Below are 27,544 nucleotides of genomic sequence, written 5' to 3'. Positions count from 1 at the left end.
AAACTGAATGTCAGAATGGGAAAGAAAGGTGATTTAAGCAATTTTGAGCGTGGCATGGTTGTTGGTGCCAGACGGGCCGGTCTGAGTATTTCACAATCTGCTCAGTTACTGGGATTTTCATGCACAACCATTTCTAGGGTTTACAAAGAATGGTGTGAAAAGGGAAAAACATCCAGTATGCGGCAGTCCTGTGGGCGAAAATGCCTTGTTGATGCTAGAGGTCAGAGGAGAATGGGCCGACTGATTCAAGCTGAAAGAAGAGCAACTTTGACTGAAATAACCACTCGTTACAACCGAGGTATGCAGCAAAGCATTTGTGAAGCCACAACACACACAACCTTGAGGCGGATGAGCTACAACAGCAGAAGACCCCACCGGGTACCACTCATCTCCACTACAAATAGGAAAAAGAGGCTACAATTTGCACGCGCTCACCAAAATTGGACAGTTGAAGACTGGAAAAATGTTGCCTGGTCTGATGAGTCTCAATTTCTGTTGAGCCATTCAGATGGTAGAGTCAGAATTTGGCGTAAACAGAATGAGAACATGGATCCATCATGCCTTGTTACCACTGTGCAGGCTGGTGGTGGTGGTGTAATGGTGTGGGGGATGTTTTCTTGGCACACTTTAGGCCCCTTAGTGCCAATTGGGCATTGTTTAAATGCCACGGCCTACCTGAGCATTGTTTCTGACCATGTCATCCCTTTATGACCACCATGTACCCATCCTCTGATGGCTACTTCCAGCAGGATAAGGCACCATGTCACAAAGCTCCAATCATTTCAAATTGGTTTCTTGAACATGACAATGAGTTCACTGTACTAAAATGGCCCCCACAGTCACCAGATCTCAACCCAATAGAGCATCTTTGGGATGTGGTGGAATGGGAGCTTCGTGCCCTGGATGTGCATCCCACAAATCTCCATCAACTGCAAGATGCTATCCTATCAATATGGGCCAACATTTCTAAAGAATGCTTTCAGCACCTTGTTGAATCAATGCCATGTTGAATTAAGGCAGTTCTGAAGGTGAAAGGGGGTCAAACACAGTATTAGTATAGTGTTCCTAATAATCCTTTAGGTGAGTGTATATATAATTTGGTGTCTAAAGCCATTATTTTGTTTTATATTTTAAATAATTTTAATCATTGTCATGGATCGCAAGATGTTACAGGCCATAACAAGTAAGTCTCTTATATAGATGAAAATCATAATTTCTTATTGTCCGAATTAGTCTGTGTATTTTTTCCATAATGAATCATTTATAAAAATATTTGATTTTACTTTTCTTTTGCTAATATTTCATTTATTTGATTTATAAAAGCCCTAAATAGTAATTTTCCTAATTCTACAACATTAAATTGTTTAAAAATTACTTTTATCTTATAAAAATGTGTCAATAAATCTTGCGTCAATTCTGTTACCGTACCATACTTTGCCTTTAAATTGGTGGAATTATCTCCCACAACTATGTAAGATACAGGAAATGATGTCACTTTACCTCACTAATAAGATCTGAATCACTGAAAGGTATGTGTGCTCTCTCTGAGAAAATATTTTAATCTAAAAAGTTCTTACACCAAGAGTTATTTTGTAAAATGTGTTACCACACAATATCAAAAGGAAAACAGAATATATCACTGATCACACAGTCGGTTGTTTAAAAGTCTGTTAATCATGATTTCATTCGTGTCATGTGCTCTTAGCATTTATGCTAGCAAGTGGAGTTTTTGGCTAAAAAGTTGTCAATCCTGTTACCGTCAAACTCTGTTGCCAATGTTATTTCTACACATTGTCTGTAACAGAGTTGACAAACAATACTATAAAGAAATACATTTTTTGTTCAAAGTTAAAAAAAGGAAGTAACATGTTTGGCAAGCACTGAATTGAATATGTTTTCAATAAGAATACTGGAAAGAATTTCTGTTAGTGAACAGTTTTTTTAAATACACAATGTATCTCCAATTATAGAATCACTCATAAGCAATATGCTCGTTTCAGAAAGGAAAATCTAATAGATAAAATTAGGAAGAAATTTAAAAATGAGAAGAATTAAGGAGAAACGGTGAATGTAATCAATAAAAAAGTAACTGTAGTCTGATTACAAGTATTTTAAAGTGAAATATAACCTAAATACAAGTATTATATTTTAGGAATCTGACTCCAGGTTACATGTAATCAGTTACTACCCAAAACTGTTAATGGGCATCGATGGTCCCATGAAGAACCTTTAACATCCATGTAACCTTTCCATTCCACAAAAGGTTCTTTATAATGGAAAAAGGGTTTTAAAATGTTCATCACAGTAAGAAAAACTGTTCACTAAAAGTTTCTCTGAGGAAACCAAAAATCTAAAGGTTCTCTTCTATGCAGAGGTGGACAGTAACTAAGTACATTTACTTGAGTACTGTACTTAAGTACACTTTTTGAGTATCTGTACTTTACTGGAGTATTATTTTTTAGGGAAACTTTTACTTTAACTTCACTACATTTGAAAGACAAATATTATTCTTTTTACTTCACTACATTTCTTCTAAGGTCCTCGAAGTCGAAAGTCGTTTCTGTAGCAGCTTTGCAAGTCAGTGGATAAATTTTTTTTTTTTTTTTTTTTGCAGAGAGCCTATAAGTAAACACTTTTGTAGGGTCATTTTTTGAACACTGATCAGCAAAATGGAAGAAGATGGTTCCTCGGCACAGTGTGTGCACCCATGGCCATATTAGAAAGTAAGTTTCAGTTTTCTGAAAAGATTAAAGATTAGTTTTGTTGGCATACACTTGATGAATGTCTCATAAAATGTAAAAAAATGTAAATGTCTGGGAGAAAGAGAAGCATAGACATTTGGATGAATCATGAAAAAGCATGGTGAAAGAGCTCAGTTCAGTCTGGTTTTTGTGCCTCTCAGATGCCAGAGCACGAGTACTGAATAGAGCTTTCTTTTGCGTTTTTCCGCACTTAAACAGACCAATACACACAAAATGTCAATTTTCATTTTGGAAAGTATTCACGTAAACAAAGTTGATTATGTCTAAAGTGAACGTAAACAGATGGGGAATATCGGATGTGTATCAGTGTATAGGATTTGTGCATTCTGCCTTAAAGTGACAGCAGCTTTGTAACTTTTATACAAGTATTTAAATTAGTTCAAGGTGGTCTTATGCTAGCATGTTGGATGGAGCATCACTGACTGGGTTAAACCACCCTGATGGCTATAGCGTGCATTCATACAACAATGCAACAATAATAAAATAATGCATTGACATAAAAAAGGAAATTTACTTTTGATACTTAAGTACTTTTAAGTTTATATTTACTTGAAATTTGATACTTTGAAATTTGATACCATTTGATACTTTAAGTTTACTTTTAAACAAAGTACTTCTGTACTTTTACTTAAGTAAAAATAGTTTTTTACAACTTTCACTTGTAACGGAGTAATATTTGACCAGTAGTACTTTTACTTTTACTCGAATAATGGAGTTGTGTACTTTGTCCACCTCTGCTTCTATGGCATCACTGCAAAAAAAAAAAACTTTTGGAAACCTTATTTTTAAGTCTTGCAACAATGCGCTAAAACACTTAAGCAACTATTTGACAACGTTCTGGGAACCATTTACAATAGCTGTTTGTGTAAATGATTAGCCAACTCTATCTGACCGTACATTCATACGATAACTCATTCTAAAACAATGGTTGGTTACGATGCCACAAATCCGTCAATGGAGGACTCCACGTCCTCTCAAAAAAGACACCCTATGGGATTGAGTGTCTTCCAGAACCCTGGTCTGCTCTGCAGGCTGGCCTATAAAAAGCTCCATCCTCTTCGGGGCATGAGCGAGGGGGGCAAGGAATACAGAGAGACACCATTATGCAATTCTTGCTTGTTTTCCATTTCCCACCGGAGCTTGAAAACTCCCAGCAGTCTGAGCTATTAGAATAACACAAGTTGAGGAAATAGATGGAGTGTGTAGACAGACCTGCCCTGTTTTGCAAAGCGATATATCAGCGAGCACAACACTATTACAGCTTTTGAGTATCGCCAGGGGTTTGATAATATATGCATCTCATGGGATGTTATTTGTATAAACCGAGAAAGCCATGTCTGCATTTCCCAGATGCTTTAATTGTGTACATTTACCACCACCACCACCACACGATGATAATGAAGTGGTGCTCGAGACGGTCCATTTGGCGATAATACAATTGTTTTTTAATTCATTTACAATAAAGATCTTTTCCTATCTCGGCTTTCATCAGTTCAATTCTGTTCTTAATGAGCCGAGTGAGATGAATAGCAACGCAGATATTTATCATTCAGACGGGTCGACAGAGGAACAATAATCGTATTACGATGTGCAAAGAGTATTATTATTGCTCATACTTAAAGCTTTGAACTTTATTACATTTTCACGCAAAAGCAGATGCGGACATTTTTAACTTGAATGTGCGATGCTTCCAGTGTCATCCGCTTCCAGTTATTTAGCTGTACAATAACAGTCTGTTATGCTGCTTTTTATATAATCATAAACACACTGGAAATGTCCAGCTTTTCGCGTTTTCACTGTTATACGGTAGGGGGCGCTGTTCACATCTTCTGAATGAGTACTGAATCTCCTGATCAAAACACAGATGAAGAAGATGCAGAAACAAGTGATATCATAAGTAAGCAGATACATATATATAATAACCTGATCATCAATATTAAACATCATATATATCAAAACGAAAATGAAATGTCAACCCAGGACGAGGTATAGGACTGTGAAGCTTTTGGGTGTTGATGGACTCCATCTATGTTTTGATCTTCAGTCTGAATCCGATCTGGATGTAGACTTTGACAAAAACGTGATTTTCTCAGCTTTTTGCTCATAATTAGTTTTTTATGAAACTCTCCCACATTGATTTGTTGATAAAAAAGGAACGTATTAAGCTAGAATAAAACCAAATGTTCTTTCTTTTGATATATTGCATATTCAGATATTCATACAACTAATTATTCTGGGGGCCATGAAACTGTTTTGGGAGAATGATCAAAAAATGCTGAGTTAATGAATCAGAACATTCATAGTTTACTTCCGCATTGATAAACAAGGTTGACTTTTTTGCAGTAATAAAACAACATAAATAAAATAAACAACTAAATCACACATTTCTTCACAATGAAGGAAGAACCTGAGCCATCCATGTATTTGTGTGAATTTTGTGATACTGGAATCATCACTAAGATGCAAATAAATAACCAACAAAATGTGCATAAAAAACTATTCTTGCTGGAGGTAGATATTCTACTAGGCATGCACCGAATATTTGGCCACCGAAAATTTTTAAATGCCCAACTTTACAGCAGAAAAAAACATGTTTACATGGTGCTGTGGTAGGCATGTTTTTTTTTACAAAAAAAAGTTTTGGGGATGTAAAAGTATATTTTCTTGCTGTCAACTTAATCAACTGTTGTGCAAAAGCAAATGGATTCAGGTTGAAAAACTTATATCATACATGTTGATGAACCACCAACATATAAAACCATGTGATGATGCTAGCTGAAGATTAGCCTAAAGTGAGACAAATGCTGTGGGGTAAAGCGAGACATGAGGCACAAGTTAAGTTTAGTCTTAAACATATTTTAATGTAATATTACATTACATAGGTTTTATTTTTAATATCATAAACATTGTAGAAAAGCCATCGTGCCAAGGCAATACACCAGGAAGACGCATCCTAAAAGTAATGTGGTGAAGAAGCTGCCTCAACCTAAAAGGCCTGGAGGAACCACACAGAGAGAGCAACTCCTCCTTCCCTGTAACCTTCAGGGCTGGAATGTAAACAGAAGATGTTTACAGCCTGGTACAAAAATTGGTTTTGGTTTATATAGCTAACTTTGCCCTTCATGACAACTGTGAGGGGGGTGATTTTTTTTTTTATAACTCATCCATTTAAATTATATTAAACCTTAAAGGAACAGTTCACCCAAAAATGAAAATTAGCACATGATTTACTCACCCTCAAGTCATCCTAGGTTTATATGACATTCTTCTTTCAGGCAAATAAAATCGGAATTATATTTAAAAAGTCCCGGCTAATCCAAGCATTATAATGGCAGTAATAGTTGCTCTGTTTTTGAAGTCCATAAAAAATGCATCTGTCCATCAAATAACATACTCCACGCGGCTCCGGGGTGTTAATAAAGGCCTTCTGAAGCGAATCAATGCAAAAAAAAATTTGTAGGAAAAACATCCTTATTTAAACCGCCCTCTGTATTCAATTTATGGAAAAAGTGTAGAAAGTGGCTCTGCCAATCGAAAGAGAAACGCGACCAGGTACACTCGTCATGACGTCACGTACGCATCTTGAATTGCGAGAAGGAACTTTCAACACTTTTCCTCAGAAGGCGAACGGCTGGAACTCTACTTGATAAAGTTTGAAATATGGATATTTTGATTACACAAACACATCGATTCGCTTCAGAAGGCCTTTATTAACACCCCGGAGTCGCGTGGAGCACGTTATTTGACGGACATATGCATTTTTTACGGACTTCAAAAACAGAGCAACTATTACTGCCATTCTAATGCTTGGATTAGCCTGGAATTTTTTTTAAATTAACTCAGATTGTATTCGTCTGAAAGAAGAATGTCATATACACCTAGGAAGACTTAAGACTTAAATCATGGGCTAATTTTCATTTTTGGGTGAACTAGCCCTTTAAAGTTCTGCATAATTAAGGGCGTAGCCACTTGAGTGACAGGTGGATTGCCAAGATGGCGACAACTGGCTCCGCACACTTTTGGGATTCAAAAATGCTCTTCAGAAACCCACGGGTGATGTCACGGACACTACGGTCCATATTTTTTAGTCTATGGTGACTAGCAACCTAACAACCACATCCTAGTGTTGTGGCGGTGAGTTTTGCACAGGCAAACAATAGCGATGCAAAATATATTGTTATCATATTGGTTATTGGCTGATAATCGCCTTTTTTATGTCGAAATTGAATATTCAACTGTGCATTATTTTGACATTTAGATTAATTTTCCCATCATCTAACACTCACTTAAAGGTGCAGTGTGTAAATTTTAGCAGCATCTAGCTGTGAGGTTGCGAATTGCAACTGTCCACCGCTCACCCCTCCCTTTCGAAGCATATAGGGAAGCTACGGTGGCCGACACAGGACAAAGATGTCATCATCTGAGACAGCAGAGAGTAGCTAGCGCTCTGTAGAGAAGTTTGTCCATTTAGGGCTACTGTAGAAACATGGCGATTTCACTGTAAGGGGAGCCGCGGTGTATGAAGATTGAAATGGCTCATTCTAAGGTAATAAAAACATAACGGTTCATTATGTAAGGTCTTTGTACACTACTGAAAACAGAGTAATGTATATTATATTACATATTGGGAGTGGAAAGTTCTATGCGTGATCTACTGACGACGCGCAAATTAAAGAACACAGACGCAGTCGGATCATTTCCATAATGACCAACGCAATCTACCCGTTAGCGCCTGGTTTAAGACGTTCTTTTTTTGGGGCGGTAAATAATGGCGCAAACAGCAGTAAATTGATGAGCACAAACCTTAACCCTTAATCGCCCCTCAAGTAGGGTTTACCTTTGAGTCCCTTGGGGTCAGATAGACCCCAAACTTTTACAGAGCGATTGCATAAGGAAATATAATTTTTTTACATGGAAAACTTTATATCATTTTTTTTATTTACTTCTCAACTGTACATTTATGCTGTGTTTTTGTGGGTATTTGGTAGTTTTTTACCTATTTACTGCACAAATACTTAACTATGTCATAAATTGGCTCATTAAAAATCATTTTTTTATGAAAAAATCACTTGAATGATGATCTTAAATAAATATAAATAGTTTTTGGACATTGCTCTATGTGTTAGGGATAGAATACCGCCATCTGTAGGTTTGTGGAAAAACTTTAGGAATTATAGTTAAAGAGAAAGAGAGTGCAATGACCACATTATCCACTAGAGGTCCATAGGGAAGTTATGCAAAAGTTAAGCTGCCTTTCATCTTTCTTTTATTTGCCCTTTTCCCTCTCTTTCTCATGATTGTTCCATGTTGCATTTGTGCTCTAGTATTTGTCCTTCATTTATGTATGGAATTTTTTCAGATTTATGCCAGTTTTGTTGATTTTATTTGCCAGTTTCTATAAAAATGCTCTCTGTTGCAGTCACACACATGTGTGTGTTTGTGTGTGCGTGTGTGTATGAGACAGAAAGTTCGTTCCACTTTGTGTTTATGCTCTAGGACCAGATCTTGATATAAATGTAGACATGTTCAGATTTATACTGGATTTAGTTGATTTTTTTTTACAAACAAAGTGAAAAAAAAAGCATTTTTTACATTTTCCCATTCATTGCCAAAATCCAAAAAAATGCTCCAGACACCTGTGTTTGTGTGTGTGTGTGAGTGAACATGCTTGTTCCATATTGCATTTGTGCTCTAGTATTAGTACTTAATTTATGTATGAAAATCTTTCAGATTTATGCCGGTTTTGTTGATTTTATTTGCCAGTTTCTATAAAAATGCTCTCTGTTGCAGTCACACACATGTGTGTGTTTGTGTGTGTATGTGCGTGTGTGTATGAGACAGAAAGTTCGTTCTACTTTGTGTTTATGCTCTAGAACCAGACCTTGATATAAATGTGGAAATTTTCAGATTTATACTGGATTTAGTAAAAAAAATTGACAAAAAAAGTGAAAAAAAATTATTTTTTACACTTTCCCATTCATTTTCAATGTGGGGTCAATCTGACCCCGAGGGACTTAAACGGTAAAAAAAATTTTTTACACACCTTTAGAACAACCAAATCAAGCTCGGATTTTTTGTGCATGTTTAGATAGATTATTTAGGAAAAGTCACTGAGTCTCATGGCCCTGAGATGAAGGGAACACTTTTAAAAAATGGAGGAAAAGTCCAGTGGGGTCAGCTGGACCCCAAGGGACGATTAAGGGTTAAATCACCTTGCATGAATAATTTCTTCTCCCATAAATGTTGCGCCTGAAAGGGAAACTCCTACAATTGCATATGCAATAAGATCAGCCGCAAAAATAACCGTCCACACCTTTTCAGCGCTAATTTATCACTGCGTGTTTTTAGTAAATCCTGACAGTAGTTTTTTAACACCAAAAGAGGGTTTGCGCTGACACAAGCGGTTAGTAAATCTGGCCCTTGGTGACCTTTTTGGACATAAACACTGCTAAATAACTCTACTAAACCTGTGCCTGACCAAAATGTAATCTGATTTTAGGAACAAAACAAAGGTCCGGTTTCACAGACGGGGTTTAGAATAAGCCAGGATTAGGTCTTAGTTCAATTTAAGCAGCTTTTATAAATATGCCTTAGAAAAAAACATTACTGGTGTGCATCTTGAGACAAAACAATGACACTGACATATTTTTAGATACGCCACTGCAAGATGCATTCAGTCAGGCCTAAGCCTTGTCTGTGAAACCAGGGTAAAAACCCAGCGCCCATGTCACTTCAGGTGAGAAAATGACTCAGGCCACCGCGAGACCCCATAAAAACCTGTCATGTGATTGCGTGCTCAACAGTCAGCATGTTTTCCCACAGACGCATATCTACACGGGAGAGACGCCAGGGAGCAAACCAATGAAAACAGGAGGATGCCGAGGCTGGAGACGCAAGGGGAATTCAGGGAGTGTTTGGATGCCGTTTTAGCAATTAAAGAGTAGATGATGAGACTACAATTGGGTATGTGACATTTACCATGAGCCAATTGCGTTGATATTTACGTCTTTGAAAAACAGTAACCACAATGCAGTTTGCAAAGCTTCATCACATACGCAAAAGAACAAATCTTGTCAACAATGAGCTGGAGAAAGGTCAATCTTAAGTGCATACTGCTGAAGATAGGCACTGTATGGAATGGATCACATTTTGTGCTCTTCAATAAGACTCATTGTGTGTGTTTACAATCACGATCTTACACTGTTATGTTTAATTACACAAGAAAATACTATTGGTTTGTTTTGTGCGTATATCTGTTTATTATTAAAGGTCCTGTTCTTCGTGATCCCATTTTTCAAACTTTAGTTAGTGTGTAATGTTTTTTTACACATGAAACATGAACACATGTTATATTGCACAATGTAAACACAATCAAAGCTTCAAAAAAACACGAAAAACGGGACCTTTAATGTTAAAAGCAGACGAAATGGTCATTTGAATTCTACCTTTCACTGTAAAAAAAAGTTGCTGCCTTACATTTTTAAGTACAGTCAACTTGGATGTTTAAGTCATTTCAACTTAAATTGCATTAAACTGACTTTTAAAAAACGAGTTAAAGCAATGTAAAAACATATGTTGTCAACTTATTGATCATATAATTGTTTTAAAGTGTTCCGGGTTTACAGAATGATGCGATTTTGGATGTTTATCTGCGTATTGTGCATGCGAACACATTGACACTTCACACACAGATACGTGACTTATTAACGGCAGAAAAAAAAACACAAATAGGGAACCGAGAAGAATAGCACATTCTCTTTAGAGGCAGAAACAAAAGTGTACTTGATAGATAAAATTACTATGTTATGAAAGTGAAAATCTGAAATTATCAGATTGAACCAAGTGCGTTAATATATCATGGTATACAGTGGGGCTCAAAATCAAATTTAAACTATGAAAAAAAAAATTATGGCATAAATTGATGATAAATATTTAATAGGTCATTATTTTTAGGTCATTAATCAAAAAAGAAATATATATATATATATATATATTAATGCTGTCAAATCGGTTAATCACAATTAATCGCATCTAACATAAAAGTTACTTATATGTGTGAGTGTATACATTATTATATTTATATATAAATTATATGTATGTGTGCACGTGTCTAGTTATATATATATTCAATTGAAAAAATTATTTCAAAATGATTAAAAATGAATAAAATAACAAAAATGCAAAATAGAAGTGAAAAAGAACTGCAAAATATCAATTTACCATCAATGCACCATGGTAACACCACAGTACTTTTTTTAACGAAATACTAAGCAATAGTACACACTCATAAATTAAGGAAGAAAAGGGAACATTAATAAATCATTCAGAAAACAAAACATTGTTTTAAATTGCCATGTAGTCTACAAAAACACATTTTGTGCCTTCAAATTGGCATATGCGAAAAAAACATTTGATGGCATTTATTCTAAACAGAGGCAATGTAACCCTTTACCCCATTTCTCACCTGAAACCCCCATCATCCCATCTGCCATCCACCCAGTGTCCCTGCTATGCTGATGGCTAGCGAGCTGATTCTGGTTTTAACCCGTCATATCAAACCGTCCACCTGACAACAACATGCCCATAAAACTATATAGCCTATAATAATTGCACACACTCTGACTCTCTCTCTATGGCTGCATGTGAATCCTAACAATCTGATGGAGGAATGGTAGATCACATGCACCAGTGTCCCTTATCCATGCATGAATGCTAGTATTGCTAGCTCTATCCAAGTGCATCCCAGCCACCTATGAATCAATCAGATGAGATTATATGAACCGAAGTCTTTGTTAACCCGTCTACCAAAATCAAACCCCGAGTGGTTAGTTACCCGTGTCCCCGCTGTCCGTCGTCCCCGCGTCCTCTGAAGGTGCTGCCCCGGATAACGGACTCCCATCCCCGGCCTCACACAGGCTGGCCGCCCCTTCAGCCTCCACTTCCATTCAAAATCCCGGGATGAATCCTCCGAGCGAGAGCGCTGACAACCGATGATAGCGAATATTTCAAAATATACACAGCTTTGCCTTCTAATTTATGAGAATATGACTAGCTGACAAAAAATAATGAGGGAGATTGAGGACTGTTCCTGCGCGTCGTGGTCCTCCTCTCCTCTCTGAGCTGTCAAGCACAGGATTGGGATGTTCGATTCGCGAACGAATCGTTCGTTTGAACAGATTGAATGATTCAATTGAACCGACTCGGAAAACCACGAACACATCATTTTGGCCTGGTTTTGCTTGGTCTGTCAGCTGATGTGGTAACTTGGTACTACTATAAATAAAGAAATTACGACAGATATCCTGAAAGCTTTCTACACGGATTATTAGAGTTTTACAGGTTTCAGTATTTCTCGGTGAAAGTTTCCCCAAAAGGTTCAAACACAATGTTGAAGTGACCGAAAACAAAAGGGAACTATGTTATTTAGCCAGGAATTAGAAAACAACTTTTGACACAATATCTAATCAAACAAAATCTTAGTGATAAACAGCGGACTTTTTGAAAAAAAACTATTACTCGAAACTGGTTAACTGACACGAACCGAATGAATCGATTCGTAAGAATGAATCGCACTTCCCCACTGCTGAGTGTTTTGATGAGGCTGCTGCTCTCTGTTGGTGAATCAATATAATATTCCAACAGTTTTTTTTACACTGTTATGGCTGTTCCTACAAAGTATGAATTGATGAACAAACAGCAATAATAGTGTTCAGTGAAATCTCCATTTGTATTAAATGAAGTGCATATAGTTCAACTAGTATTGTAAATCTAATTCTCTTAAATGTTCTTCAGTATTATAATATTTTAAACCATATTAAATAATTATCTCAGTGATGACTTTTCAGTTTTCCTAGGCATCCATATGTAAAACATTTCATGCTCACTGCAGGGTTATTATAGTAAACCAAACCTAAATATAAATTTTTTGCCAGTTGCCAAAGCTGATGTACTAAAACTGGCTCATTGATACCAACAAATCACATCCACACATTTTAAAATAAATGTCTTTGCATTTATTAATAAATGTTAGATTATGACAACATGTTTAGTGCTGAAGAAATGTACATATTTTCATGTAAAAGCACAAGGGCAGTGAAAGGAAAGGGGTCTCTCTCCAGACTGACGGCTGGCCACTGATGATGGTCTCAGGAGGGGTTGCACGCCAAATGCATCAGGTCTGTTTTTTCCTCAAAACGGGTTTCGAAACAAACCATCATTAGTCCGTGAGACGACATCGCTGATAACCAGCTGTCAGTCAGGGAGAACAAAGAGGGGCGGAAGGGTGGCGTGGGGTCATTTGACAGTCAGCTAATGATGCTCCTTAGAGATATTTGGAAAGATCCTTCTCCACCACCTGAAAGACAAATATCTGATAAAAATGAAAAATTTTATGCCAATATCACTGTGACAATTACACACTGTGGGTAATCGCAAACATGACCCCACAATAGTTTATGACTCAATCCAGACTGAAAACAAAGATTAGTAGAAACTGAATAACGTACGCTTGGATCCTGAAGTGGAGAATATCTCTTCATAACCTGGCCTTCACGGTTGATGAGGAACTGAAAATAAAACAAAATATTGATTTTAAGGATTTATTTTAATGAAGCCACAAAATATTTAACTATTTAACATACAAGATTTAACTAATAATTCAAAGGGAAAAATGCACATACCTTTGTGAAATTCCATTTGATTCTACTGTAATGGAATAAAAACAACAGTCAATATACATTTAAATATAATTTGTAGAGTGCATCAGCTCTTTTAAAGGGATAGTTCACCCAAAACTGAAAATACCAAGTTCTGTCATGAAACTCTAGATGGCGCAGGCTGATGGGTCCTTAAAGGGATAGTTCACCAAAAAATGAAAATTCTGTCATCATTTACCCTCATGTTATTTCAAACCCGTAAGACTTTTGTTAATCTTCGGAACACAAATTAAAATCTTTATGAAATCTGAGAGATTTCTGTCCCTCCATTGACAGCTTATTGGTTCTTGCTGAAGCTCAAACGTGCTGCGTAACACGAGAATGAACCTCATTGGTTCTTGCAAAAGCTCAAACGTGTTGCGCAACATGAGAATGAACCTCATTGGTTTTTGCTGAAGCTCAAACGTGCTTCGTAACACAAGAATGAACCTCATTGGTTCTTGCAAAAGCTCAAATGTGTTGCGTAACACGAGAATGAACCTCATTGGTTCTTGCTGAAGCTCAAACGTGTTGCGTAACACGAGAATGAACCTCATTGGTTCTTGCAGAAGCTCAAACGTGTTGCGTAACACGAGAATGAACCTCATTGGTTCTTGCAGAAGCTCAAACGTGTTGCGTAACACGAGAATGAACCTCATTAGTTCTTGCAGAAGCTCAAACGTGTTGCGTAACACGAGAATGAACCTCATTGGTTCTTGCTGAAGCTCAAACGTACTGCGTAACACGAGAATGAACCTCATTGGTTCTTGCAAAAGCTCAAACGTGCTGCGTAACACGAGAATGAACCTCATTGGTTCTTGCTGAAGCTCAAACGTGCTGCGTAACACGAGAATGAACCTCATTGGTTCTTGCAAAAGCTCAAACGTGCTTCGTAACACGAGAATGAACCTCATTGGTTCTTGCTGAAGCTCAAACGTGTTGCGTAACACGAGAATGAACCTCATTGGTTTTTGCTGAAGCTCAAACGTGCTTCGTAACACGAGAATGAACCTCATTGGTTCTTGCTGAAGCTCAAACGTGTTGCGTAACACGAGAATGAACCTCATTGGTTCTTGCTGAAGCTCAAACGTGTTGCGCAACATGAGAATGAACCTCATTGGTTTTTGCTGAAGCTCAAACGTGCTTCGTAACACGAGAATGAACCTCATTGGTTCTTGCTGAAGCTCAAACGTGTTGCGTAACACGAGAATGAACCTCATTGGTTCTTGCTGAAGCTCAAACGTACTGCGTAACACGAGAATGAACCTCATTGGTTCTTGCTGAAGCTCAAACGTGCTGCATAACACAAGAATGAACCTCATTGGTTCTTGCTGAAGCTCAAACGTGCTGCGTAACACGAGAATGAACCTCATTGGTTCTTGCTGAAGCTCAAACGTGCTGCGTAACACGAGAATGAACCTCATTGGTTCTTGCTGAAGCTCAAACGTGCTGCGTAACACGAGAATGAACCTCATTGGTTCTTGCTGAAGCTCAAACGTGCTGCGTAACACGAGAATGAACCTCATTGGTTCTTGCTGAAGCTCAAACGTACTGCGTAACACGAGAATGAACCTCATTGGTTCTTGCTGAAGCTCAAACGTGCTGCATAACACAAGAATGAACCTCATTGGTTCTTGCTGAAGCTCAAACGTGCTGCGTAACACAAGAATGAACCTCATTGGTTCTTGCTGAAGCTCAAACGTGCTGCGTAACACGAGAATGAACCTCATTGGTTCTTGCTAAAGCTCAAACGTGCTGCGTAACTCGAGAATGAACCTCATTGGTTCTTGCTGAAGCTCAAACGTGCTGCGTAACACGAGAATGAACCTCATTGGTTCTCGCTGAAGCTCAAACGTGCAGCGTAACTCGAGAATGAACCTCATTGGTTCTCGCTGAAGCTCAAACGTGCAGCGTAACTCGAGAATTAACCTCATTGGTTCTTGCTAAAGCTCAAATGTGCTGCGTAACTCGAGAATGAACCTCATTGGTTCTTGTTGAAGCTCAAACGTGATGCGTAACTCGAGAATGAACCTCATTGGTTCTTGCTGAAGCTCAAATGTGCTGCGTAACACGAGAATGAACCTCATTGGTTCTTGCTGAAGCTCAAATGTGCTGCGTAACACGAGAATGAACCTCATTGGTTCTTGCTGAAGCTCAAATGTGCTGCGTAACACGAGAATGAACCTCATTGGTTCTTGCTGAAGCTCAAATGTGCTGCGTAACACGAGAATGAACCTCATTGGTTCTTGCTGAAGCTCAAATGTGCTGCGTAACTCGAGAATTAACCTCATTGGTTCTTGTTGAAGCTCAAACGTGATGCGTAACACGAGAATTAACCTCATTGGTTCTTGTTGAAGCTCAAACGTGATGCGTAACACGAGAATTAACCTCATTGGTTCTTGTTGAAGCTCAAATGTGCTGCGTAACTCGAGAATGAACCTCATTGGTTCTTGTTGAAGCTTAAACGTGCTGCGTAACTCGAGAATGAACCTCATTGGTTCTTGCTGAAGCTCAAACGTGCTGCGTAACACGAGAATGAACCTCATTGGTTCTCGCTGAAGCTCAAACGTGCAGCGTAACTCAAGAATGAACCTCATTGGTTCTTGTTGAAGCTCAAACGTGATGCGTAACACGAGAATTAACCTCATTGGTTCTTGCTGAAGCTCAAATGTGCTGCGTAACTCGAGAATGAACCTCATTGGTTCTTGCTGAAGCTCAAATGTGCTGCGTAACTCGAGAATTAACCTCATTGGTTCTTGTTGAAGCTCAAATGTGCTGCGTAACTCGAGAATGAACCTCATTGGTTCTTGCTAAAGCTTAAAAAAACAATGGAAGTCAATAGGATCCAAAACTGTGTAGATACCGGCATTCTTCAGAATATCATCTTTTACATTTCGCAGAAGAAAGACAGTCATACAGGTTTGGAAGGACATGAGGGTGAGTAAATATGGTATAATTTTAATGTTCGCTAGACTATCTCTGATGAATGATATCAAATAATAATTTATTCATATATAATTAACAAGTCAGCTATCTGGCAACTCACTTTCCAAAGAATCCTCTTCCATTGGGTTGTTCCTTCAGCCACTTCCACAGAGGATGCGCGGTGTCGCCGTTCACGTCAATCTTACTGAACATGTCAAACTCTGCTTTGTAAGACTTGGCGAATTCCTTGATTTGGGAATTGGTTCCTGGTTCCTGAACAAAAACATATTATCAGACCATGGTATATGAATTCCATTTAAGAGCATTAAAAACATTTTTGCTTCCCGTACCTGATGTCCAAACTGGTTGGATGGGAAGGCCAGGATGCGTAAACCTCTCTCAGAGTACTTGGCGTGCATTTCTGCAAACTGAGAGTAGTTCACCGGGGTTTTGCCTCACTTTGAGGCAACGTTGGTGATGATGACAACATCTCCCCTACAATATAGAGTAAATGGGATTTTGTTAGTGCTACAAAATCAGAGACTCTTAAGGAACGATGTATCATACACTAAACGATTGAGGATACTGTAACATACTCCCAGACTTTCAAGTCATTTCAAATACACTCACGCAGAAAATATGACAAAAATAGGAAACATGTTTGATATCCTCCAAGTGGATAGAATCGTAGGCTGAAACTAAAAAAATCAGTCCCCATCATACACTATGCAGTTTTCAGTGAAATTAATACAAGCCCATTTCCACCACATAAAAAAATCATGCTTTTGTAAATCATAATTATGACATGAAAGTTATCATTATGATGTAAAAAGTTTAAATTAGGAAATACTGTCAACATTACGACATACTAAGTCAATTACAAGATAAAAAGCCATAATTATGAGATAAAAAGTTCAAAAATATGAGATCAAATTCAAAATTATGAGAGATTCGACTTTTAAATTAAATTTTTTTATATTATAATTTTGACTTTTTATATCATAACTTAGACTTTTATCTTATAACTGTGACTTTAATATAAGGATTTAGACTTTTTATATCATAGTTTTGACATCATATAATTTTGACCTTTTGTCATGATTATGACTTAGCATGTCATAAAAAAGTTTATATTATGAAATTAAAAGTCGAAATTATAAGAATTGACTCAAAATTGATGTCACATGTATGACATATGACAAAAAGCCACAGGTATGACAAAAAGCCACAGTTATGACAAAAAGTCAAAATTACAAGATGAAAAAAAAGCCAGTTATGACAAAAAGTCAAAATTACAAGATGAAAAGTTGAAATTGTTACAAAAGGTCAAAATGATGACAGAAAAAAAGTTTAAATTATGAGATAAAAAGTCAAAATTATTAAATAAATTGAGTCGAAATTGACAAAAGTCTAAAGTATGACATTGTCATAAATATAACAAAAAGTCAAAATCACGAGATGAAAAGTTTAAATTATATATAAAGTCAAAATTATGATATAAAAAATTTGGAATTTTGAGATAAAGTCAAAATTATATCATAATTTTGACTATAATTTAAACTTTTCATCTCGTGATTTTGACTTTTTGTCATAACTGTGGCTTTTTGTCATATTTATGTCATACATGTGATTTGTCAATTGATTCAATTCATCTTATAATTTAAACTTTTAATTTCATAATTTAAACTTTTTATATTATAATTTTGACTTTTTGTATCAATATTTCAACTTTTCATCTCGTAATTTTGACTTTGTCATAACTGTGGCTTTTTGTCATAATTATGTCATACAGGTGACTTTTTTCAATTTTGATTCAATTCATCTTATAATTTCGACTTTTCATTTCATAATTTAAACTTTTTTTATATCATAATTTTGACTTTTTGTATCAATATTTCAACTTTTCATCTTGTAAATTTGACTTTTTGTCATAACTGTGGCTTTTTGTCATATTTATGTCATACATGTGACTTTTTTAATTTTGATTCAATTCATCTTATAATTTCGACTTTTCATTTCATAATTTAAACTTTTTTACATCATAATTTTGACTTTTTGTATCAATATTTCAACTTTTCATCTCGTAATTTTGACTTTTTGTCATAACTGTGGCTTTTTGTCATATTTATGTCATACATGGGATTTGTCAATTGATTCAATTCATCTTATAATTTAAACTTTTAATTTCATAATTTAAACTTTTTTTATTATAATTTTGACTTTTTGTATCAATATTTCAACTTTTCATCTTGTAAATTTGACTTTTTGTCATAACTGTGGCTTTTTGTCATATTTATGTCATACATGTGACTTTTTTCAATTTTGATTCAATTCATCTTATAATTTCGACTTTTCATTTCATAATTTAAACTTTTTTACATCATAATTTTGACTTTTTGTATCAATATTTCAACTTTTCATCTCGTAATTTTGACTTTTTGTCATAACTGTGGCTTTTTGTCATATTTATGTCATACATGTGATTTGTCAATTGATTCAATTCATCTTATAATTTAAACTTTTAATTTCATAATGTAAACTTTTTATATTATAATTTTGACTTTTTGTATCAATATTTCAACTTTTCATCTCGTAATTTTGACTTTGTCATAACTGTGGCTTTTTGTCATAATTATGTCATACAGGTGACTTTTTTCAATTTTGATTCAATTCATCTTATAATTTTGACTTTTCATTTCATTATTTAAACTTTTTTTATATCATAATTTTGACTTTTTGTATCAATATTTCAACTTTTCATCTTGTAAATTTGACTTTTTGTCATAACTGTGGCTTTTTGTCATATTTATGTCATACATGTGACTTTTTTAATTTTGATTCAATTCATCTTATAATTTTGACTTTTCATTTCATAATTTAAACTTTTTTACATCATAATTTTGACTTTTTGTATCAATATTTCAACTTTTCATCTCGTAATTTTGACTTTCTGTCATAACTGTGGCTTTTTGTCATATTTATGTCATACATGTGACTTTTTTCAATTTTGATTCAATTCATCTTATAATTTCGACTTTTCATTTCATAATTTAAACTTTTTTACATCATAATTTTGACTTTTTGTATCAATATTTAATCTCGTAATTTTGACTTTGTCATAATTGTGGCTTTTTTGTCATATTTATGATGTCATACATGTGACTTTTGTCAATTTTGACTCAATTCATCTCATAATTTAAAAAATGTATATCATAATTTACATTTTTATATCATAATTTCAACTTTTCATCTGAAAAATTTCAACTTTTCATCTGAAAATTTCAACTTTTCATCTGAAAATTTCAACTTTCTTATGATTTACCAAAACATGAGTTGTATTTTTTATGTGGTGGAAATGGGCTTCAATAGAAATCTGTCAACTCCAATTGCCCAAAAGCTGCAGGCTAACTCTTACTTTCATTGGTTAGCGTCAACTCCTCCAGACAGCAAGTACACTGTATTTTATTTCAGCCTTGAACAAACAAGCTTTATACCTTTAAAAGTGCCCGGCCACACGCATTTCATTACTTTTGTGGTAATGTCTGAAGTTCTACCATGGACTTGAAAAATGCCTTGGTTGCCTAGTTTCAAGCCATCCTAGCGTGGTATAGAAAGACTTGATTTGCGCCAGTTCTCATTAATATTCAACAAGCTAAGTTGCTTGACTCTGATTGGCTAACAGCTAGCCAATGAGAGCCTGGCTATCAGCAGCCTTTACCCAGCGCAACAAGTAGAGGAACTTTGTTTACTATCGTCTGGGATCGCTGCAGAAATGGCTTTTTCAGGTATACTGACGTTCAGCCATCCTTGCTGTATATGAAAACTGTCACTGAGGTGGACCAATTCTGTGGGCGCAGGCAACCGGGCGAGCTCATGAATAGTAATGAGCTCAGGCAACACCACGTCAAACTGACCAGCTTTTGTAAATGGTCTGATTTCTCCGCTTATTTATTTTCAGTGGCTAGAGCTGACAGAGGAGGCAGCAGTTCATTTTCACATTCACGACATATCACACACACATATGGACCTAACATGTTTAAAAAAAATACAAGTAAAAACGGTTGTGTGTGGCAGGGCACCTTCAAGATGAAATCAAAAACAATTGTAGTTCTGGCATGCTCATTTCCATCTCTCACCTGTATTTTTCCAGGGAAACTTCATTGCCGTCAATATCCGTGACTGTGAAGTCATAAATGGATTTGGCAGTCTGCCAGTCCTCTAGCTGTTCAGACTGAGAAAAAACAAAACAAGAAAACAGTGGGATATATTTGAATACATACACACGTAAATGAAAAAAAAAAAAAACAGATTTGCAAAATCTTCAAACAAAGGTTACATAGAAAACTGAGTATTTAAATTCCAACTGAAATCCACGTTCACATTCATACATTTTAAAACCATTCTTACCATTGTCTGCAACACTAGGGAGAAAATGACAGCACAGCCTAAGAAACGCATGGCTGGCTTCAGTACTAACTACTGAAACGACAGTTCGCTCAAATCCTCCTGCTAAAGCACCTTATGTTCGAGAAACACCCAGAACACTGAAAACCCCTCATATATAGGGCTCCAAACAAATATTAACTTGATACGGAGACTGTTTCTTCCTTATAGGTTGAATTTTTGCTGACTAAGCTTGTAGCTCATCTACACGTGGGGTATTTGATGGTAGATACGTTTGAGGTCAAAGGTCATTGGGTGACGATCTTACACAACCTGAGAAAGCTGATAGCTTGATGCATGTTGGCACTATCTGGTCCATATACCAGATAACTCGCTGATGTATGCATTACATAAATTATACTATTTCTCAAATGTAGTAGAATGGTAAACATATGATATTTCATATGGATATTGACTTCCAAGGATGGATTCATGCTGCAAGGATATGATAATAGGATAAAACATAAATAAAATACTGTTTTGTCTCGCATAAATAGCAATAAAATAGTCATGAATATATTAACACTAACTAAAAGGTACTTTGGCATTAGTTAATGGCATTTTTGGACTTGCACCAAGGTTGTGTAATATATTTGGACATGATGTTCTGTTAAGTAGTAGCCTATTTATTTTATATATCAATATATCATGGATATTACAATTTGACACATGATGCTTTTGAAATAGAAACAGCCTATTACACCGCAGATCTTAAGGAACCACGTTTCTAGTGATATATCCCAAAAAGAAAACTAGAAAAAAAAATATTTGATTAGATTATTATTGTTGTTATTGCGCATTAGTTAAATAACAGACAAGGGTGACTGGCACAAAGACTAAAGACATAAATACAGTGAAACTAGACTCTCTTCTTGCACAATAGGACTGATTGTTTGTGTAACGTACTGATAAAACATTTACAAAACCCCCGTAATTATGCAGCACATAACCTATTTACCAGATTACGTAATATGATTTAGATTAGCAGTTACGGAAGAATTTAGCTATACGATACCGTTGCACCAATGATCCCACTGTTCGATAAAGCCCCGAACAGCAAAACACGATGGATAAAACCCATTTTTTTTATCTTTACGCTTTGTAAAGTCCAGTAGTGATGCCTAACTTTAAAATGAATCGTTCTCTTAAGTGAATTGCTTGTATTCACAGAACAATTCGTTCATGAAGTGGTTCTCGGTGTCTGATTCGTTATGACAAAATAAAGAGGACACGTGAATTACAATAAAACGTAATAAATTATAAACCCCGCATTAACATCAATATGTACCTACATCATTTGAACGTTTTAGTGAATTTATTATGATGCTCTGGGCGCAGGGACTACAAAAGAATCAATGAATCATTTGTTGAACCGGTTCTTTGAAACGAACTGCTCGAAAGAACCTATTTGCTGAAATCACACGCACGTCCCACATGAAATTCCGGATAACCAGAACTGTTTCTGGATTGTTACAAAACTTCCTTCTTTTTCGTATTTGTTTCCAGAATAAATCGATAACGATAAATGAATAAAGATTATAGCTGCAATGTGTAAACAAACACCTATCTAATTAAATATTTCATTTATTAGCTATTATAAACATGATTTTATACATTTGTATTACCTGAAATCGATTAGTAAACGCTTATATATTTACAAAAACAATTAAGTGCGTATTGTTTTGTACAGACGTAATCAAAATGCGCATTGTATTTAGGATGTGGCGTAACGTAAGACGTCATACACACGCGCCATCAGCGGGACGCAAACGTGCAGTACACGGATCGAATCAGCCTTCTGTTTTGATCGCAATATTTTTGTTTTAATCATATTTTAAGGCGATATGGATGATGAGGAAGAGACTTACAGGCTATGGAAAATTAGGAAAACTATAATGCAGGTAAATTGAAAGAAATATATAACTTGTTTACTGTGCCATGCTGCGCAGACAGTTTATTGTAACGCATATTTTGATCTTAAAATACAGTACACATTCAAACAACAAATATATGTAATGTTATTAATGTGAATATCTTATCGGTGTAGCTTTGCCACGATCGTGGTTATCTGGTGACGCAAGATGAGTTGGACCAGACTCTTGATGAGTTCAGAAGCCAGTTTGGAGACAAACCCAGTGAGGGTCGACCACGACGAACCGACCTCACTGTCCTGGTCGCCCACAACGACGATCCAACCGACCAGATGTTTGTGTTCTTCCCTGGTATGTTGTATCTTCAACAACAGCCCTGTTTAACTCTTCCGTTACGAACTATTGTTGGGTGTGTTTGATATATCAATCTCTGATGTCCATGACTGGTTTTATATCATATTTGTGATCTTGCTTTCAGAGGAACCAAAGGTTGGCATCAAAACCATAAAGATGTACTGCCAGCGTATGCAGGAAGAAAACATCACTCGGGCCATCATTGTAGTCCAGATGGGCATGACGCCCTCCGCCAAACAGGTGAGCCAGCCAAGCATATTCACTTCAATGTGGGTGACTTATTTTTGTAGGCTAAGCTGGTTCTCTCGACAAAAACCCTTTTCCCATTAGCGTTTGGATTATTGCAGAAAAGAAGCTCTGTGACCAACAGAAGCTTGATTATTATACGTTTTGTTCATTATAATTATCTTCACAAATGAACAACTCATGAATTTTGAAGGCTAATTACAGTCGCCAGAAGTAAATGAGGGCAGCAGTCGGTTTCCATGAGTAAAAACTCCCTTAAAGCTACACTGTGTAACTTTTAGTTTTTTCTTAGCTAAAAACGATTAGTTCTTTCAAAAATGTGCTCATTAATGTATATTTACTTCTTTCAAGTTATAAAGTATTCTCGTAAGTTTATAATATGCCATTGAAAATACATACGGGTGAGGGGTTCGAATGCGGGTGCCATGTTGCCCCTCCATCTTGAAAGTACATTAGCCAAAGAGGGACATACCCGTAAATTCAAGCTTCGCCTTTCGCGTTTTAACACTCGATGGCACCGTGTCGAATGTGGACACGGTCGAACTGGAAGCCATATTAATCTTGGACTAAATCGGCCACCGTAGGAGTTAAAACGAAATCGGAATTGAGAGGAACAGAAACTAAAATTCACTGGATGGTCATATACCTTTTCACCGCTAGATGGGGGAAAATATCACACAGTGTAGCTTAAAAGGAACACTACACTTTTTTTGAAAGCCTGAAACTTTCTCTGCAACTACACAAACTTGGTGCCGGTCACATTTAAAAAGTTACCTAGATGGGCGCTGCGTAATATCATTGTGCCGCTGCAGCCATGGTACGGCCGCGAAGATCCGCGACTATTACGCAGGAATGAGAAAGTAGTTCCTAGCCATAGAGATGTAGAAAATTGCAACTTTCCATTTTCAGTTTGTCTTAGCACACAATGTAACTGTAGAAGAGTCAAGTTTTAAATAGGAAAAATATTGAAAGTGTCTTTGGTCATTTTTTGAATGAGATGCTAATGGACTGATCAGAATCAATGATGTATGCTAAGCTATGCTAAAAGTGCTACCGCCAGATACAAAGATCGGCTGAATGGATTCAAAAACGGTAAAACTCAACTATTTAACTCTAGGGGACTTGTAAAATGAGCCTATTTTCAAAAAAAGTGGAGTGTTCCTTTAAAGCTGCAGTCTGTAAGTTTTGCCTCTGTCGCCATCTCTGTTGCCGCCTTCAAAATGATACATTTAATTATTCCAGCTGCTGTGAGAAAAGGCTATAAATGATCCGCCACCTGCAGCATCCTCACGCAGCCTACAAGCTGGGACTCAAATTATAACATTATTACAAGCTTACCGTTGTGAATCTAATAAAGTAACTTGTAATCTAACTTAGTTACTTTACAGATTACTTGATTTTAAAAGTAACGAAGTTACTTTTTAAAGGAGTAATCAGATTACTTTTTCAAAGTAACTGCTCGTCAAATACTGTTTTTCGCCTACTACATAGTAGGGAAGTGTGCAATTTTTGGATGCAGCCCTACTGTTTTAATTTAGTGTCTTTTGCAATGTATCATGGGATTGTAGTTCACTTCACTTAAAGTCTTTTCCGATTTTCAAATACATTTTTTCTTCAGATAAGTTTGTAAAGTTGCGATTCGCCTCCGCTTTATGAGCCATCAACCAAGACTTTAAAAAAAGTCCCTATGGGAAATATGAGTGGAAAACATTCTCCTGGAACCAGTGTGATGAAAAAGTGGGCGGGCACTAATGCACTGGCTTTTGGATTATTGCAGAAAATAGAGACAAGTAAAAGTTTGATTCTTGCATGTTTTGTTCCAAATGATAAGGTCTGAGGTAATTTGTGAAGATTATGTCAAGCATTTAACCAAAAACCCATTGACTTCAGAACGATGGATCCGGAAATGCTAAAACCTACAAAAATACATCACCCCTGCAGCACACTATTAACTATTAGACATTTAACATGTTTCGTCTTTCACATTTCAGTCTCTGGTAGACATGGCGCCAAAGTACATACTTGAGCAGTTTCTCCAGCAGGAGCTTCTAATCAACATTACTGAACACGAGGTGAGAACAAACCGGCATTTTAACATGGACTTCAAGCACGTTTTAAGCTGGTTTTTATGCTTTAACAATGTGATTTTTATTCTTTTCAGCTTGTTCCAGAGCACATAGTGATGACTAAAGAGGAGGTAACCGAGTTGCTGGCGCGGTAGTATCCTTTTGTATAGTCATGTTCCTCTGAACACACACACTTGAATGTCTTAAGGCCTGTACACACCGGAACGAATATCGTGCTCGCTTATCGCCAGCGTTTTTCGGCACGTCTTGAGTGTTCACACCCATGCGATTTCCACTGGCGATGTGCCGAGTGAACGTGCAAATTCGGTAGATAGCTCTCCCGGGACACAAGGTGGTGCTGCGGCACTTTACGCTTCTGACACTCGCTTGTCACACAGAAGAAGAAGAGAGACAGTATTTACGTGCTTGCCAAAACCATAGACATTATGTCAATGGCCAAAACCATTCACACACTTTTTGCTAACTGGCAAGCAGCATTAGCAGCTCATCTTCTTCTTTGTCTACTTACTACTTCTCTGCAAGACCATTTTTAACCAAGTCGTGTTTTACTGTCACTTCAGCAGCTCCAGGCACGTGAACAAAAGTGCCGATCTCATTGGTCGGCCAGTTAACGCGGCGCGTCAAAATAAAAAAAGCGTTTTTTTTTTTTTTTAAATGACGCTTTTACGCCTGCCGTTTTTCGCGTCGGTGCACACACATTGGTGCCCTTTGTTTAGTCACGAGGCGTTAAACATGCGCGAAAATAGTCCCGGTGTGAACAGGCCTTTACTGTAGAAGCATCTAGTTGTAGCTTCAGATGGGATATTTCTGGTTAGCCTTAACCAGCTCCTCTCCAGTAAACTAAAGGAAAGCCAGCTTCCCAGAATTCAAGCTGGGGATCCTGTTGCCCGTTACTTTGGCTTGAAAAGAGGACAGGTAGGAAATTGGAGGTGTCTTATTTTGACATGTCTGAAGATATTAGGTGTAAGTAACTTGTGCCGTGTTTTTCAGGTTGTTAAAATCATCCGACCGAGTGAAACTGCTGGACGGTACATCACATACAGATTGGTCCAGTAATGCTTGAAGTTAGTATTTCTGTTGTTCATTAGAGTGTAGGGTTGGGAATCAAATCCAATTCTGAAATTCCAGTCCACATTTGAATGTGTTTTTAAATTATTCAAGCGCAAGATGATGTAAATATCGTGCACGAATACTGAATTGAGTTCTTCCGCATCATCTTGTGCTTGAATGGACACTTACACAAATCATGACAAAATATCCTTGTAAACTCATTGGGTTTGGTCTTAAGTGAATAAAAACGCATGTGTAACGGTATATTGATCTTTAATGACCGGAATATTAGGCTGCTGTCACTTTATGTTAATCAAAGAACAAAAGGATCACTCACTGCTTTTGACTGAATAACTTTAAGGATTAATCCATATTTTATTCAAAAAAAGAAAATTATGCAGTGCTGTTTTAAATTTGATTTCAATTTTGGAACTTTGTGCAGTTGTATTCATTTATGCTATTGCTAGTTTGTGTATTTGTTCTTATTGTTTGCTTGTCTTCAGACTAACTAATATACATTTCAAACATTAGTTTGTTGTTTTTTAGGCTGCTGATTTTTGTTCAAGGTATTTAGCAACAGAATGTTTTGTAAAAATACAGTAAATGTGTTTGATATCTTAACTTTTTTTTTTACACCATATTGAATTGATAAGAATTGGGATAGATAAACAATTGAAATTGGAATTGTTCATTCAAACGATACACAACCCTATTAGAGTTTGCATAATGTTTATCTGTTATAGTCTTTCCTCTTATTCCCTTGTAACTCTTCAGTCAAGATTTGTATTTTAGCATCATTATTAACATATACAGTCTGTCGTATTTAAGTAAAATGTACATTTTAGTTGAGTAATTTTCACTTAAAAAAAAAATTGTATTCATCTTAGCACCAACTTTAAAAAAAACTTTAGTGATTTCACCAACTGAATAAAATCTGTTTGTTTCTATTCTTTTTTCAGTTTATGTATATTTTAATTAAATGCTTGATAATTTTGTCTTTGACAGGTTGAAAATGTTCTCCAACTGCTGAAAGTGAACGTGGTCTGAATTTCTTTTAAATCTTTTCCCTTTTTAACTAATAAATATGGTTCTGTTAGTCAGTCTCTCCTTGT

At 36.4% G+C, this 27,544-nt stretch overlaps 3 protein-coding genes across 5 annotated transcripts in view; 1 reads left to right on the top strand and 2 right to left on the bottom strand.

Moving 5' to 3' along the window:
* The window catches only part of pip5k1ca (phosphatidylinositol-4-phosphate 5-kinase, type I, gamma a), a 42,469-nt gene extending 30,590 nt beyond the window's left edge, over window positions 1–11,879 (bottom strand). The window contains exon 1 of the mRNA XM_079807607.1: window positions 11,596–11,879. Within this exon, the coding sequence (XP_079663733.1) occupies window positions 11,596–11,707 (112 nt within the window). The 5' untranslated portion in view covers window positions 11,708–11,879. The remainder of the gene's footprint in view (window positions 1–11,595) is intronic.
* A 594-nt stretch (window positions 11,880–12,473) lies between these two features.
* gpx4a (glutathione peroxidase 4a) lies at window positions 12,474–22,013 on the bottom strand. 2 transcript variants are annotated; one of them, XM_079806986.1, is made up of 7 exons: window positions 20,789–21,990; window positions 20,518–20,612; window positions 16,732–16,876; window positions 16,503–16,654; window positions 13,442–13,466; window positions 13,268–13,327; window positions 12,474–13,116 (listed from the first exon to the last, which is right to left on the bottom strand). In XM_079806986.1, exons 1-7 carry the CDS (start codon window positions 20,837–20,839, stop codon window positions 13,084–13,086), a joined length of 561 nt encoding a protein of 186 aa, XP_079663112.1. In that variant the 5' UTR covers window positions 20,840–21,990; the 3' UTR covers window positions 12,474–13,083. The 2 variants fall into 2 exon arrangements, with proteins under 2 accessions (XP_079663112.1, XP_079663111.1); XM_079806985.1 differs by having other exon boundaries at window positions 12,756–13,116; window positions 21,840–22,013.
* A 521-nt stretch (window positions 22,014–22,534) lies between these two features.
* On the top strand, window positions 22,535–27,528 carry polr2eb (RNA polymerase II, I and III subunit E, b). Of its 2 annotated transcripts, XM_079806981.1 has the most exons (8): window positions 22,535–22,725; window positions 22,872–23,046; window positions 23,174–23,289; window positions 25,287–25,367; window positions 25,457–25,515; window positions 26,219–26,297; window positions 26,373–26,446; window positions 27,438–27,528. In XM_079806981.1, exons 1-7 carry the CDS (start codon window positions 22,669–22,671, stop codon window positions 26,436–26,438), a joined length of 633 nt encoding a protein of 210 aa, XP_079663107.1. In that variant the 5' UTR covers window positions 22,535–22,668; the 3' UTR covers window positions 26,439–26,446; window positions 27,438–27,528. The 2 variants fall into 2 exon arrangements, with proteins under 2 accessions (XP_079663107.1, XP_079663106.1); XM_079806980.1 differs by having other exon boundaries at window positions 26,373–27,528.
* Window positions 27,529–27,544: the final 16 nt, after the last annotated feature.

Source organism: Gobio gobio (assembly GCF_949357685.1).
Source record: "Gobio gobio genome assembly, chromosome: 24".
Classification (NCBI taxonomy): domain Eukaryota; kingdom Metazoa; phylum Chordata; class Actinopteri; order Cypriniformes; family Gobionidae; genus Gobio; species Gobio gobio.
This window is presented reverse-complemented; position numbering and strand designations above follow the sequence as displayed.